At 43.4% G+C, this 13,076-nt stretch overlaps 1 protein-coding gene across 2 annotated transcripts in view; it reads right to left on the bottom strand.

Annotated features, from left to right (window-relative positions):
• Window positions 1-7,540, bottom strand: part of Map2k6 (mitogen-activated protein kinase kinase 6) — a 123,224-nt gene extending 115,684 nt beyond the window's left edge. Inside the window, exon 1 of one of the 2 annotated variants that reach the window (XM_004630055.3) lies at window positions 7,217-7,540. In XM_004630055.3, the coding sequence (XP_004630112.1) occupies window positions 7,217-7,232 (16 nt within the window). In that variant the 5' untranslated portion in view covers window positions 7,233-7,540. Of the gene's footprint in view, window positions 1-5,918; window positions 6,232-7,216 lie in introns of those variants that run through there. The other variant, XM_023714023.1, reaches the window with a different exon arrangement.
• Between the last annotated feature and the right edge of the window lie 5,536 nt (window positions 7,541-13,076).

Raw genomic sequence — 13,076 nt, 5'->3', positions numbered from 1 at the left:
GGGAGGGGGAGAAGAGCAGAGCAGAGCAGAGCAGAGCAGAGCAGAGAAGAGCAGAGCAGAGCAGAGCAGAGCAGAGCAGAGCAGAGCAGAGCAGAGCAGAGCAGAGAAGAGAAGAGAAGAGAAGAGAAGAGAAGAGAAGAGAAGAGAAGAGAAGAGAACTCACGGCCTTGACTTATAAGCCAATAGGCTAGATTTGGCCCAGGGAATGAAGTTTGCTGAGTATAAAGATGGGAACCATGGCAGATGGGTTGGTTTGGGATCTTGCCTCTGTTCTTTCCCTCTAACAACATTTAATTTCCTCACTTTTAAATTAAAAATAACAGTATCTGCCTATAGTGTTTATGTAGCCTTCCCAGACATGACATAGGAAAAGTGCCTGGTAAATACTGAGGTCCGTAATGATGGTGGCTGTGTTGGGGGTTGGGAGGACAGGGTTGGCCGCCAGCATCCAGGTCTGATGCTTACAGTTTGAACAAGGAAAGCTGCTCCCAAGGACTGGACAGAAAGAGTGATGGGCAGAAAGTAGCAGAGATGACAAGAAACCTACAAGCGCTTAAGTAACACTTCAACTCAGAGCACAGTGGAACGAATTACAACAATCTGTGGCAGACTTCACTGTGTGTGGATTATAATCTGAAGAGTTCCTTTGATGAAAAAGAAGAAGGAGTTGATGGAGGACACACCAAGCCACATGGACCAGATCTGCAGGAGAAGAACACCCAAGAAGCGCCGTGCAGAACAAGGCCCCGGGAGGAATGCCCCCAAGGAGGTGCATAATCACTGCGCTCTGAGATTCTTCTTGCAGATCTGCAGTCTGTCAGAGCGTACCCAGGTGTTAACATCATTGAGATCGCCTCGCTGAAGAAACTCACTGCGGTCCTATCAAATAAGCTTCTTCAGCCAATTCCTCTTAGTTCTGCTGTGTGGGGGAGGGGGAGAAGCGGAGTTTGGACCCAACACCTCGCACACGCTAAGCACCTGTTCTGCCACAGAGCCACATTCCTAACCTTGCATTACATACATACAAAAGAAAAAGTTAGCAAAGGGTCGTGCCATGCTACAAATCCATTTAGAGGGCCTGTGTAAGAGAACCGACACTCCTTCAGTCATGCTAAATCGCTTTCTATGCTGTTCTTGCAACTACCAAATAATCAGTCAAAGACATAATGAGACAATTAATGCAAATTAGAAAGACCAGGAAGGGAAATTGTATTTTAATTGAATTACCCCAAACCTTTTATAAAGCATAGGGGAAAAAAATTATAGCTATCCCTACTGACGCAAAATAATTTCATTGTCAGACACTTATTCAGCACCTAATATTCACAGAAACAAAGCATAAAAAGCTGGAGTGCAGAGATATGTTCGAAATTTACCTAGCCAGCAAAAGACTTCAAGCAAAGAGTCCATGAAAGGCAAGCGACAATTGGCTGCGTTATGTAGATGCTAGGAATCAAAATGGAAGTACTAACAAAATACCTTTCTGCATAGAACTGGCAAGAAATCCTACCAATATTATTCATGATCACCATTTTGGGGGGGCAAAGAAAACCAATCTCTGCTGATTGTACTATGACTCCCCCCTGCCAGCCTGCTCCCCACAGGAAAAAAAAATGAACTTTTACAAAATTTATTTTTTTAAGAGAATACAAAGTAGAATTAAAACAGAAAAAGTTACAAGTGCCAGAGTTTCACTGAACAGAGTAATATGAATGGTACAGTGTAGGCTGTAATACATAGTGTGGTCTTGCAGCCAGTTATTTATCCATGTCACCAGCAGAGAAACGCACGACAAATTGTGATGACAGAACATTTACAAATGTGGATTTCCAGCTTCCGTGTGTGGCTTGGTGCAAGGATCTAGAGGCAAAGACTCAGGAGAGCTGAGTTGACCTGCGGCTCCCATGTCTTAGGGCATTCCGCTCCCTCCAAAGTCAGTCTGCTCGTTTGCAGAATAAGGTGACTGCAATTAAAAAAAAAAAAAACTCTTTTCATAGCTCTGAGTTCCGTCACTGAATATTAGGATGCATAAAATGGGTATTTTTAGTAAGGGGATGTTACCACTATATCTAGCCTGGTTGACTTATTTACTTGGAAGGTCATCAAAGTTGATCCCAGCCCTAATTCTTCTAACAAACAGTAAATTTAAAGAAACTATTACCTGTGCTTAAGTAGTGCACGTGAAGCTAGTAAACGAAATTATTTTGCAGCAGTGTGCGTCGTACAACCAGGTACTGCCTAAACAGCAGTTATAAGAGAACAACTATTTTTGTAGCAAGGTCCAGAAATAAATTAATTTCCAGACTGGAATTTAAATTAGAGCACTGTGTTTCCCTTATTATTTTCATGTGGGGCTGGATAGCTATAGACAGTATAAACAAAAGGAGTTTGTGAGATATGTGAGATTTACGTATGGCACTTTGGTTAATATTAAAACTAGAATTCATGATGGAAATAAATAGTTTCAATGCATGGAACCCAACTTCCAACTTCTAATTAACCAACCTCTCCAATCTCAGAATTTTCTGGCCTAACTTCGAAAATAATTTGATCCCTAATTAAAAATGTAACAGTACATTATATGGAAAAGAAAAAAAAAATTTCAACACAGGAAGTACAAATGTCAGAAAATGGAAAATCAACTCATTGTTTAGAAAATATAAATAAGAATAGCCTATAAATATCCTTCAATCACATTGGCAAAGACTTTCTTTCTTCAAATTAGCATACCCAGGATGCAAAAAAGCATAACCTTTGGGCAAAATTTATTTGCCATAATGCTTGAAGGGAAAGAATCGGTACTTCCAAACATTGTTGGTGGCAGTGAGAATTAGTCTTAGCTCCCTGGAGAGCACTTGAGGAATACATCTGTGTGCACTTTTCACCCAGGATTTCTACTTAAAGGACAATCGAAAGAAATAATTAAGCAAATGTACAAAGAGAAAAGTTGAAGCTATTCCTTGCAGTATTGCTTATAACTGCAAAAAAAAAAAAAAAAAAAAAAAAAAAAAAAAAAAAAAAAAAAAAGGAAACTATATGGAAGTCCAATGGATGATGGGGTAAATAAAGGACTAGATCCTCACAAATTAAAATTGACAATTGTAAAAAGGAACGCAGCAACTCTCTGTGAGCTGTGATGGAAAATATTCGAGTTACATGATACAACACACCAGGGTAGTTATAAAATAATACGCTCAGTAAAATAAAAAGACAATCACCAGACGTCTCACAGTTGTTATCTGTGGGTAGCATGACTTCAAATGAGTTTTATATTCTTGTCATGAATTTCTCTTTGACTTGAATCATTCACTGAGTATGTTGTTTTCATTATAATAAACAGCTATTTCCAAAAGGCACAAAAAAAGAATGCAGAGGGCAAAAGACTCGAGCATTCACAGCCTGTAGTTCACTTCCTGGAATTTGGTTTAAGAGCATCGTAGGCACAGTAATGTATGAACTGGGAAAATCACCATGGCAATATCAATAAGGCTAAAAATTAATAAACAGAAATATGCAATTTAAGTAAGTGTCATGGAACTAGATGTTATAAATGTAAAAACGTATTAGCTTAGAAATATTTCACAGGAGATTGGTAAGTGAAACAAAGGTAATAAGACAATCACTTCACACCTTTTGCATTTTTCACACATACGTATATATAGCATATGTATAGAAAAGTCCAGAAGGATAAAGGCCAAAATATATTGCACTAACTAGTAATTCTTACTGAACTTTTCTATCAAACATTCATATTACCAACGAGTATTATTTATATGATTACTTTTCTTTTAAGGTTTAAAAAAGTCCCTGTAGATTTTTCAGGATTTAAAATACTGGGGGAAATGGTTAAAATAATGTTAATCTGTGAAAGACAACAGGCTGTAAATCTCAAGTCTTTAATCCAGCACTACGTCTACCATCCACCACCAAGAGAGTGCCCCCATCCCCCAAGCCTTGTGCAACTGTCCATCATACCAGAAAGACCTGAAGTCACCACTAACGCCCAACAGGCTCAGGAGACCCAGGCCACCTATTCTGATGCTGTGCCCTGAAATATGCAGAGTTATAAAAGCATCCTGGCTCAGATTACAGGTTAAGCAGGACAAAATCTGTCTGGTACAACATAACAAAGGAACTCACACAGAATGAGCAATTTACACATTTCATTTCCCAGTGTGCAAAGAACTACAAAAGCAGAGAGCTGAGTGAGGTTAAGGTCTTCCCTACCACGCTGCTCTATGCTCCTGAATTATGCCTTAGGAACATTTCGCGCATGATGTACTTGGCCTTACATTCAAGCCAAATAAATTCATTTTTGTAATGTGAACAAGAAAAGAAGTGAGAAAGGGGATTTTAACAGGGTCAAACTTTTTTTTTTTTTTTTTGTATTTTCAGGTGAACTGGGAAATGCCTGGTCCCACTCCCTCCCCCTCATCTCTTCCCTCCCTCAGAGGAGCATTATAGCTGACAACAATAGTTTTTCTCTCCTGGGTAGTGTAGATGACACATCTTTCCTGTAGCTTGTCTTCCTGTAATGTGCAGGAATTCCTGCACTTTCTGGGTGCCCTTCCTGCTAACTTACGTTTCAGAGTTCCTCAAAAGGCATACTATTGCTTTAATATTTGAAAAATGTCAGCTCAACCCCAGACGGCTAATATAAACAAACTAAAAAGCATACCATCTGAAGTTACAACTGGGGAAAACAAAATTTCTTTTTAAGAAATTCTTTCTTGGAATCTCACTGTTGGAAAGGCTGGAAAGAAGTAACCCAGTCCTCACCACTCCCAAGCAGTCTGTAATTCTTTGCTTCTGCTGGGCCTTAAATTAGAGGTCTGTAAAACCGAATTATAGTGATCGAAAAAGTCCGTAAAGGTCCTTGAATTGAACATGTTGTTAAATTCCTCAATACTATGAGATTGCATCCACCTTTCACTTTTCCTCCCATTTCACTTGGCTAAAATACTAAAAAGAAGTCTTCTACTGAAAGCAGTGTTTCAGCCATCTGAGGCCAGCATAGCTGAATTAGGCCAATTCTACGTTTAAAGCCTAGGCCAAGACTCCCTTGCCATTTCTAAAATGATCACCCTCTTCCTTTCTTCCTTCTACCAGTAATTTTCTGTTTGGACAAGCACCCCGTGTTCGCACCGGATGCAGGATCCAAGCAGGATCCAGTTAAGAAAAGTCATCTGAGTGCCTGGAAATTGAAGGAACCTCTACTACCTGACTCAGGTGGGCACCACCCCAGCGGCCGACTGCCACACGACTGTCTCCACTAGCTCCCAACTTCAAAAGCTTGCTCTTTTCAAAGAGCCCGACTGAAGGATGCAGAAAGGAACATAATTTGGTTCTGACTCTGAGGTCCAGAGGGAGGCTCACAGGAGACACTACTTTCATCCAACTTCCTAACCCCCAAACAGAAAGATAACTTTTGTCTCTAAACTTTGATGGCGCCATTTTTCTTCCCTACCTGTCCTAGCACCCTGTGTTACAATGATTTCCTCATAGGCTTGCCTTTATCAACCCGGTGGTTAAGTTCCCCAAAGGAAAAGACCTTATATTAAATATTCTTGTGTGTCCCAAACGCTATGAACACATGCACAGTCCATACAAATATAGATGGGCATGTCACACAAATACGGCTATAAACATGCATACTTAATATGTCTTTACATATATATTATATATTAAACTACATTCGATAAATGAGTGACTGTTCACCAAATATAAACTAACAGTTCTTCCTCACTAGTGCACAAAGGCATACACTGTCCACTCTAAACTATTATTTCTCTGCTTATTTAAAGTTTAGCTTTTTCACTATAAGGAATATCTCCACGTTAAAATGCCATTTCTTAGGTTCCTCAGCACGCTCAGCTTTTTGGATTTGCATTCCTCTCTAAAGAAAAGCAGAATCCTACCTTAAAACCCGAAGAACATAGCTTCCTTCTTGACCTCAGCTACACGACTTTCATCAGGTAGAACTAAAATAAGGCGCAGCAACTCCAACAACAATAACAACAAGAGCAGCAAAGTGCTTAGTATACACTTCGATTCCACCGGATCCTCCTCATCTGGTTCCCCAGGTAGCCTAAACCCGCTCCCTCGTCCCTAACTCCCAGCCCCTTCATTCCCACACTCTCAGCTGCATGTGCTTTCTCCAGGGTAAAGAAGGAATTGTTCTGAAATGAGTGACTAAGGGTCCCTCAGGTATCTGACAGCATCGCAGATATGCTGTGTCAGAAGGTCTTAAAATTCTCTCCTCAGGGTGACATGAAGGCTACAGAATACAATTGTATGTACAAATGAATAAATAGATAAATAAGAATTTAAAAAAAAAAACATAAAGAAACCAAACCTAGCCCTGAACTTCTGTATTATAGCTGACTATATGCAATTACACACGCAGATTTCACTATGGTTGTTGGTGAAACACTCCTCGGACTGCAGTCCCCTCATCCTGCTGTAATGCTTAAAAGTACAGCCCCCGCCCCCCACATCCCCCTCGAGACCCAAAGCATCTACCTCCCAAATGGGCAAACACGTGTAGGTCTTCACCACTGCTTCTCAGCGCAGTAGCCAATAAGAAATTGGCGTAGAGCGCAAAATCTCGGAAGGGCAAGGCTTGTCTGTTTTTTGTGTAACGCGCTGTTACCCACACTTCACCTTTACTTCCTTTAAAATCAAAAGTTGTCTAATGTTTAAAGCGAAATCAATGGCAATTTAGCTGACTCCTGGCAGCACAACGGTTCATTCCCAACAGAATATAAGATTTCATGAATTTCCTAGTAGCTTAACTCAAGTTCTACCTTTCATCTTCCCCTACAGACTTTTTAAAAGTTTGCGTTCCTGTTGCACACAAAATTATTTATAATATGTGTGCAGACTACAGAATTTTACAGTTACATAAAGCGCTGCACATTTAGACGCTACCAACCTGCTCTCGCTCTCTCTCCTGACTGTGCAAAAGGCAAAAAGAGCCCAGTAATCCTAGCAGAAGAATGCAAATAACGTCAATGCACAGCTGAACTGCAAGCCCTGCCTTACAGGAACTCTCTGTGTCTGCAAAAAAGGACACACACTAAACAGGAAATGCAACTGAGCTGCGGAAAACCTCAAACTTAAAAATGCAATCGCCAGGCGAAAATTGCATCCATGCATTCACAAATGCATGCACAACACTTTGCAATTCCTGCAAGGAATGCAAACGCGCTCTTACCTTTCGACTGAGACATTTTTCCCCTTCCTTTGGTGGGGGAGGGGAGCACAAAAGACTTTGCCTTGCTTCTCTTCTGTAGCTAGTTTTGCAACAAAGATGCAAGCTGCAGGCGTGCAATCTTCATGCAAGTGGAGTTTCTCTTGACCGATGCAGCAGACGGACTTTCAGAGAATCAAGGTGGAAATGCACACCTTGCAAAACAGACTGGAAAGTGAATTTTCCCCCAGTTGCAACGTTAGGGAAGGCTGTGCTGCAGCTACATGATGGGCCAGGGCTGGCAGCTAAAAGCTCCAAACTTGGAACTGAGTATCTTAGTGCGCAGACGTCCTTCCTGCGAATGGCGCAGTGGCCGCTGGGTAATGTAGTTCCTTTGTGGAGTCCACGGGGTTTTGATTTACGGAAACGTGGTCTTCCCGCTCGCTCTGCGAGAAGCTGAGCGCGATAAAAATTGCGCCCAGATAAACAAGTCAAACACACACTCAGCCGTGCGTGAGGGGCGAAATACGTCAAAGCCAACGAATAGGGGCATTATTTGTTGTCAAAAAGTTCCAGAAACAGCAGGTAAAGAACACTGGGGCAGCCAAAGGGCTCTTGGCTTCCCCTGGAAGGTCTGTTTGCAACCTGTATTTTGCAGCTCGGCACCTGTTGTACGGTTTCTGCCTGTAGAAGTGTCACGCTTACACCCCCATTGAAAAAATGTATTTTTTTCTCTCCTTTGGAGAGTCCTTGGTGATTTAGCCCTGCAGAAGACATGCAAAGTGTAATATTCAGTAAGAAACTCTCCAGGTCAGTTATTTTCAAGCAGCCTGAAATTTAACCCGAACAGGAGCTGAGATGGGGAAATGGGGGGGGGGGGGGGGGAAGAGGCTCATTTCCTACAGGAGTCCAGTGGAGGCTCTGCTTGTTATATGTGAAAGCCAATTTTATCAAAGTTAAGATTTTTAGATGTTCTTTTTTGCCTGAGAGAGTTAGAAATAGACACGAAAATCCCAGGAGGTGAGCAAGGGAAGTACTCTTTAAGTGAGCAAAGTCAAATGTCTGGCATATATTCGGTAAAAGTCTACAGATACTCTTGAGCTCCCAAGATATGTCAGGCATCTTGCATTTGCCTTGGGTTATTCTATCCTGTGCAGAGCTGAGAGGTGGCCAACATGCTGGGAATTAAAAACGACCCTTTTCACCAGAAAGCCAGAGATGCACACAATTCCCTGCAAGGAGAGCTCAGATTCGTACTTCACTGGACAGACGACACTTAGGAATGTCGTTTTTAATATAAGGAGGGAGGAGTGGAGGTTTTCAGGCACTGAGTTGTTGAACTGTAAGCAAAGGTCAGTGGCAGGAGTGAGGGCCACCAGTTCAGAGGACACTGAGGGTGTATACAAAAGCCATAGGGGTGGGCAGAGCCGACAGGCCAGGGCTCTGCAAGGCCTTAAAAGGCAGGCTGGAGGTTTGGACTTTATTCTGCTGTTCCTCTAGGAGGTGGTGACAAGGTTTTGTAAAGGGTGTTGCCTAACCTGAAGCATTGTTTTAAGAAAGCAAATTTACCCTCAGTGATCCCGGTGGCTTAGAACCGGGAAAAGCCAGCCACAGGTCGGGCCAGTCTTGGAACGCAAAAAGAGGTACTCTGAAAAAACGGTGCAGTTAGGTCTGATGGATACTAAATGAAAATTGAAATTGTATTAAAAATTCCTGAAGCCAGGACCATCTGAGTGATGGACAAATCAGGGACAAGAAGGCCACCAACAACTGGACTCTTCAAACAAATACGTACTAGGTTGTGAGTCTAACATTAACTACTTCACTCAATGCCCTTTATCCGTAGTATTAAGAACTGCTATCCCTTGTAAATGTAGCTATGCAAGAAGCTGAGGCAGGAAAATGTTGGAGCCAACCTGGACAGCCTAGCAAGACCCTTTCCCAACATAAAATGTTGCTGGATGTGTTGGTGCACGCCTGTAACCCAGCACTTGGAAGCTAAGATAGGAGGATCACCACCAATTTGGGACCAGCCTAGGCCATGCGGGCAGTTCAAGACCAGCCTAAGCTACATAGCAAGACTCTGCCTCAACAAAGGAAAACAAAATCAAGTCAACCTCACATTCCTATGAGCCTTTGCCTCTGAGAATATTTCTGTCCCATGAGTGCAAGGACTTTATAGCTCTTTTATTGTCCTTCCACACTAATCCATACTGTCCCTCCCTTCCTTCTGCCTAGAGCTTAGCAACTCTTCCATCCAACCTTCTTCTAAGTCATATTGAGCCAGGAGAGGCATCTAGATAGGTCTATTTCAACATACCCAGGTTACTTCCCAGGCACTGCTGAGCACCTGGTTCATGCCAGGTCTTAGGATAGCTGCTGAACTTCCTGTAGACTCACTTAAACCCAGGCAGGGCGTGCACGACTGCCTAGAGCTGCTTCCAATTTGCATTTCATGTGGTCAGGTACATTGTTCTTCAATGGCCCTAGATGCCCTTCTTTATGGAAGTATCCTGCTCACAACTGGTCTGGTGTGTTTTGCCACTGTCGTGTGTGCTGTCGCTGTCTGCGTAGGCGTGTGTGGCTCCCAGCTGGCAAGTGGATTGTGTTCTGAAAGTCAGTCTATGATTCGCTCTGCCAGAGCAGCAACAGTGTGCTCCATTGTCAACGCTCCTGTAGAGGCCTGTGTGCACATGTGTATACACATGCACACGTGTGCACACATGCACACAGAGTCTGTGATCCATAAATCAGCCAATCCACCTAGTTTCAAAAGCAAAATGGATCATTATGCCTTACGGAAAAAGAAAATTCTGGCTTCTAAGTAAGACATTGGGATGCAGAGAACTCAGCCTTTCTGAGGAGATTCCTGGCTCGGTGCGAAAAGACTTGTTCCTCCTACATTCCTGCCCCTGCCCTTCTTCCTGCCAGTCTTTGATAGTGCAGTGGCCTTCCCATGATGAGAGTCCCTCCCAGACAATTGGTTTACATGCACATCAATTATTCCTCTGTGATTGGACTTTATCTTCGCTGCCTTTGTGATTCTCTGTCCATCAGGTCTTTCTACATTGCAAATTTGAGGCACCCTCCTCCGGGCCTTAGTTATCTTTGGGATCAATTCCAAATTCCTTGGAATGGTGCAACTGGCTCCTCCGAGATCCCAGCCCCTCCCAGCCCACAGCCTTTTGTCTCCTGCTGTGTTGACGCTGGAGCCAGGAGAAACCAAGATTTCTGTCTGTTCGCTTGTGACAGATCTGTTTCCCTCTGTCCAGCAATACTACCCAGTTCGTACCTAGCCCACTCGGATTTGCGTAGGGCTTCTTCCATGCAGTTGCCATGTTGAAAATGACCGCTCTCCACCCCCAATGTGAATTAGGTGTGCTCTGTAATTCTGTAACATCCTGATCCTGCGTTTCTCTGAGACTTATCACATTGCTGACAGGAACTCATGAACATTTTTATCTCTACTAAAGGTTGAGGGCTGGGGAAATCAGTGGCATAAACTCCTGCCTGGCAAGCGCAAGGTCTTGAGTTCAATTCCTGACACCAAAAGAAAAGAAAGAAAGAGGATAAAAACAATAACAAACAAATAATACATCTTCTCTACTAGAGGTTGACTAATGGAATTAGGTGGTATCACGTATTATTTCTGCATTCCCAGCGGCCAGGTCAGTATCTAGCATATCTGGTACTCAAATGTCTGCTGAAACAGCCAATGGAATCGACGGAGTGAGGTCCTGCAACAGTAGGCTCATGTGGACTAACAAGATTCCAGCAAGTGGAGTTAGAACATCTGCGCGAAAGCCCAGTCTCCCGGGTTAAAGGTGGGAGGTTCTTGGGGACAGGGCCTCAGGCTAGCCCAGGCTGGCTTCTGAAGGAGACATTCTAAGGGACATGCTGGGTACAGAAACTGGTTGTGTTCAGCCAGCTGGGGGCAGTTTTGCCTCCTGGGGACATTGGCCAAATCTGGAGAAATGTTATGGCTTGTGTGTAGATCCCCTGCAAAGCCTCCTGTGGTCAAATGATTGGAGCTTTTGCAGAGGTAGCTGAATCTGGACTATGTAGTCAATTCACAGTGCAATGCTAGGATTAAGGGTGATTGATTACTAAATCAGTCCACTGATTGGTTTGGCACCACCCTAATCCTGGTGACTTGCGTGGAATATAAAAGCTGGAGAAGAAAGATGCTAAGGTACTAAGGGGCCAGGAAGACAGCTTAATGGTCTAAGCACCTGCCTGGAAAGTGCAAGGTCCTGAGTTTGATCCCTGGTACTGCATGCCATGGCAGCCCCGGAAACCCAAGGTGCACTGTGCCAGCCCCAAAACCAGGCATAGTGGCACATGCCTGTAATCCACGTGCTGGGGAGGTGAGACAGGAGGAACACTATGAGTCTGAACTGCATAGTGAGACGCTGTATTGAAAAATAAAAATGTATATTTTTTTAAAAAGGAACAAAGCTGCTAAGATCCCTTGCTTGCTTGTCTTGCTGTCTTCTGCTGCTGCAGTCAGTACCTGTCTGCCGTGCCACCGCAGCCCATTTTGGACTGAAATCGCTACGAACTGTGAGCTAAGTCAACCTTTTCCCTTTGACTTGAGGTGTCGGGTAGTTGGTCTCAGCAATGACAGGAAAGTAACTAAGGCAAGCCGCTTTGTCCCAGTGAGAGAGAGGCGGTAAAGCTGGCATCCAACGGGCAGGGATCAGGCATGTGATCATCAGAGTGCTACAGTGCCCAGAAAGCCGCCCACAGCAGAGAGTTATACTGTCCAAGTGACAGTAAAGAGAGCTTCTGAAACCCTGCTGTGGATGTGAAGTTGCTGAGCACTGTGGGTTAATTTAAAGCTAATGAGATTCGGTAAGATATCGTTATGTTGGTATGTGAAAACCCCAAAATCTGAATTTGGATTCTCGTCCTGGTGGTGGAAGTTAGCTGTACCCTATGACAAGTCACCTTTCCATTCCTCTTCTGGCCCAACCGTAAAGAGGGCAGCGTAAGGCCCCTGAGGGTTGTAGCACTCCACCGCTCTAAACACAGATCCCAGATCTGACTAACACCCCTAAAGATTTTAAATGAATGACTTTTGGTTTTTTTGTTTTTTTGTTTGTTTGTTTGTTTTTTCTTTAGCATCAGCTAAACATCTTTCTGTGCAGGAATGATCAGAGTTCAGGTGAGACTAGAAATACTCATATTATCCTTCGCAATATTCCTGCCCAGGTAGCAGTATCAATCTGCGATGGGATTTGTGAATGTTTTCCAACAATGTCTAGTTGTAAAATCAAAGCTTCAAGTTCAAGTGTGTCAACTTCTTTTTCCATTACTGGAGACTAAACTTGTGATCTTTACATGGGCTACGTAGAAAATCAGCCCACCTTTCTTTCTTTTTCTTTCTTCCTTTCTTCCTTCCTTCCTTCCTTTCTTTCCTTTCTTCCATTCATCCTTTTTCTTCCTTCCTTCTTACCTTTCTTTCTGTCCATCTTTAATTCGTTTCTTCCTTTCTCCTCCTCCCTCATTCTCTCTCTCTCTCTCTCTCTCTCTCTCTCTCTCTCTCTCTCTCCCCCCCCCCTTCCTCTCTCTGTCTCTGTCTCTCTCTGCCTCTTGGGGCCAGAGAGATGGCTCAGTAGATTAAGCGCTTCCCTGGCAAGCACAAGGGCCTGAGTTCAATCCCCGGTTCTGAAAAAAAAATCTCTCTGCCCCCCTCTCTCTCTCTCTGTCTCTCTCTGTCTCTGTCTCTCTCTGTCTCCCTCTGTCTCTGTCTCTCTCCCTTCCTCTCTCTGTCTCTGTCTCTCTCTGCTTCTCTCTGTCCCTTTCTCCCTCCCTCTCTGTCTCTGTCTCTCTCTGTCTGTCTGTCTGTCTCTCTCTCTCTCTCTCTCTCTCTCTCTCTCTC

Source organism: Octodon degus, unplaced genomic scaffold (assembly GCF_000260255.1).
Source record: "Octodon degus isolate 3935 unplaced genomic scaffold, OctDeg1.0 scaffold00033, whole genome shotgun sequence".
NCBI lineage: Eukaryota > Metazoa > Chordata > Mammalia > Rodentia > Octodontidae > Octodon > Octodon degus.
This window is presented reverse-complemented; position numbering and strand designations above follow the sequence as displayed.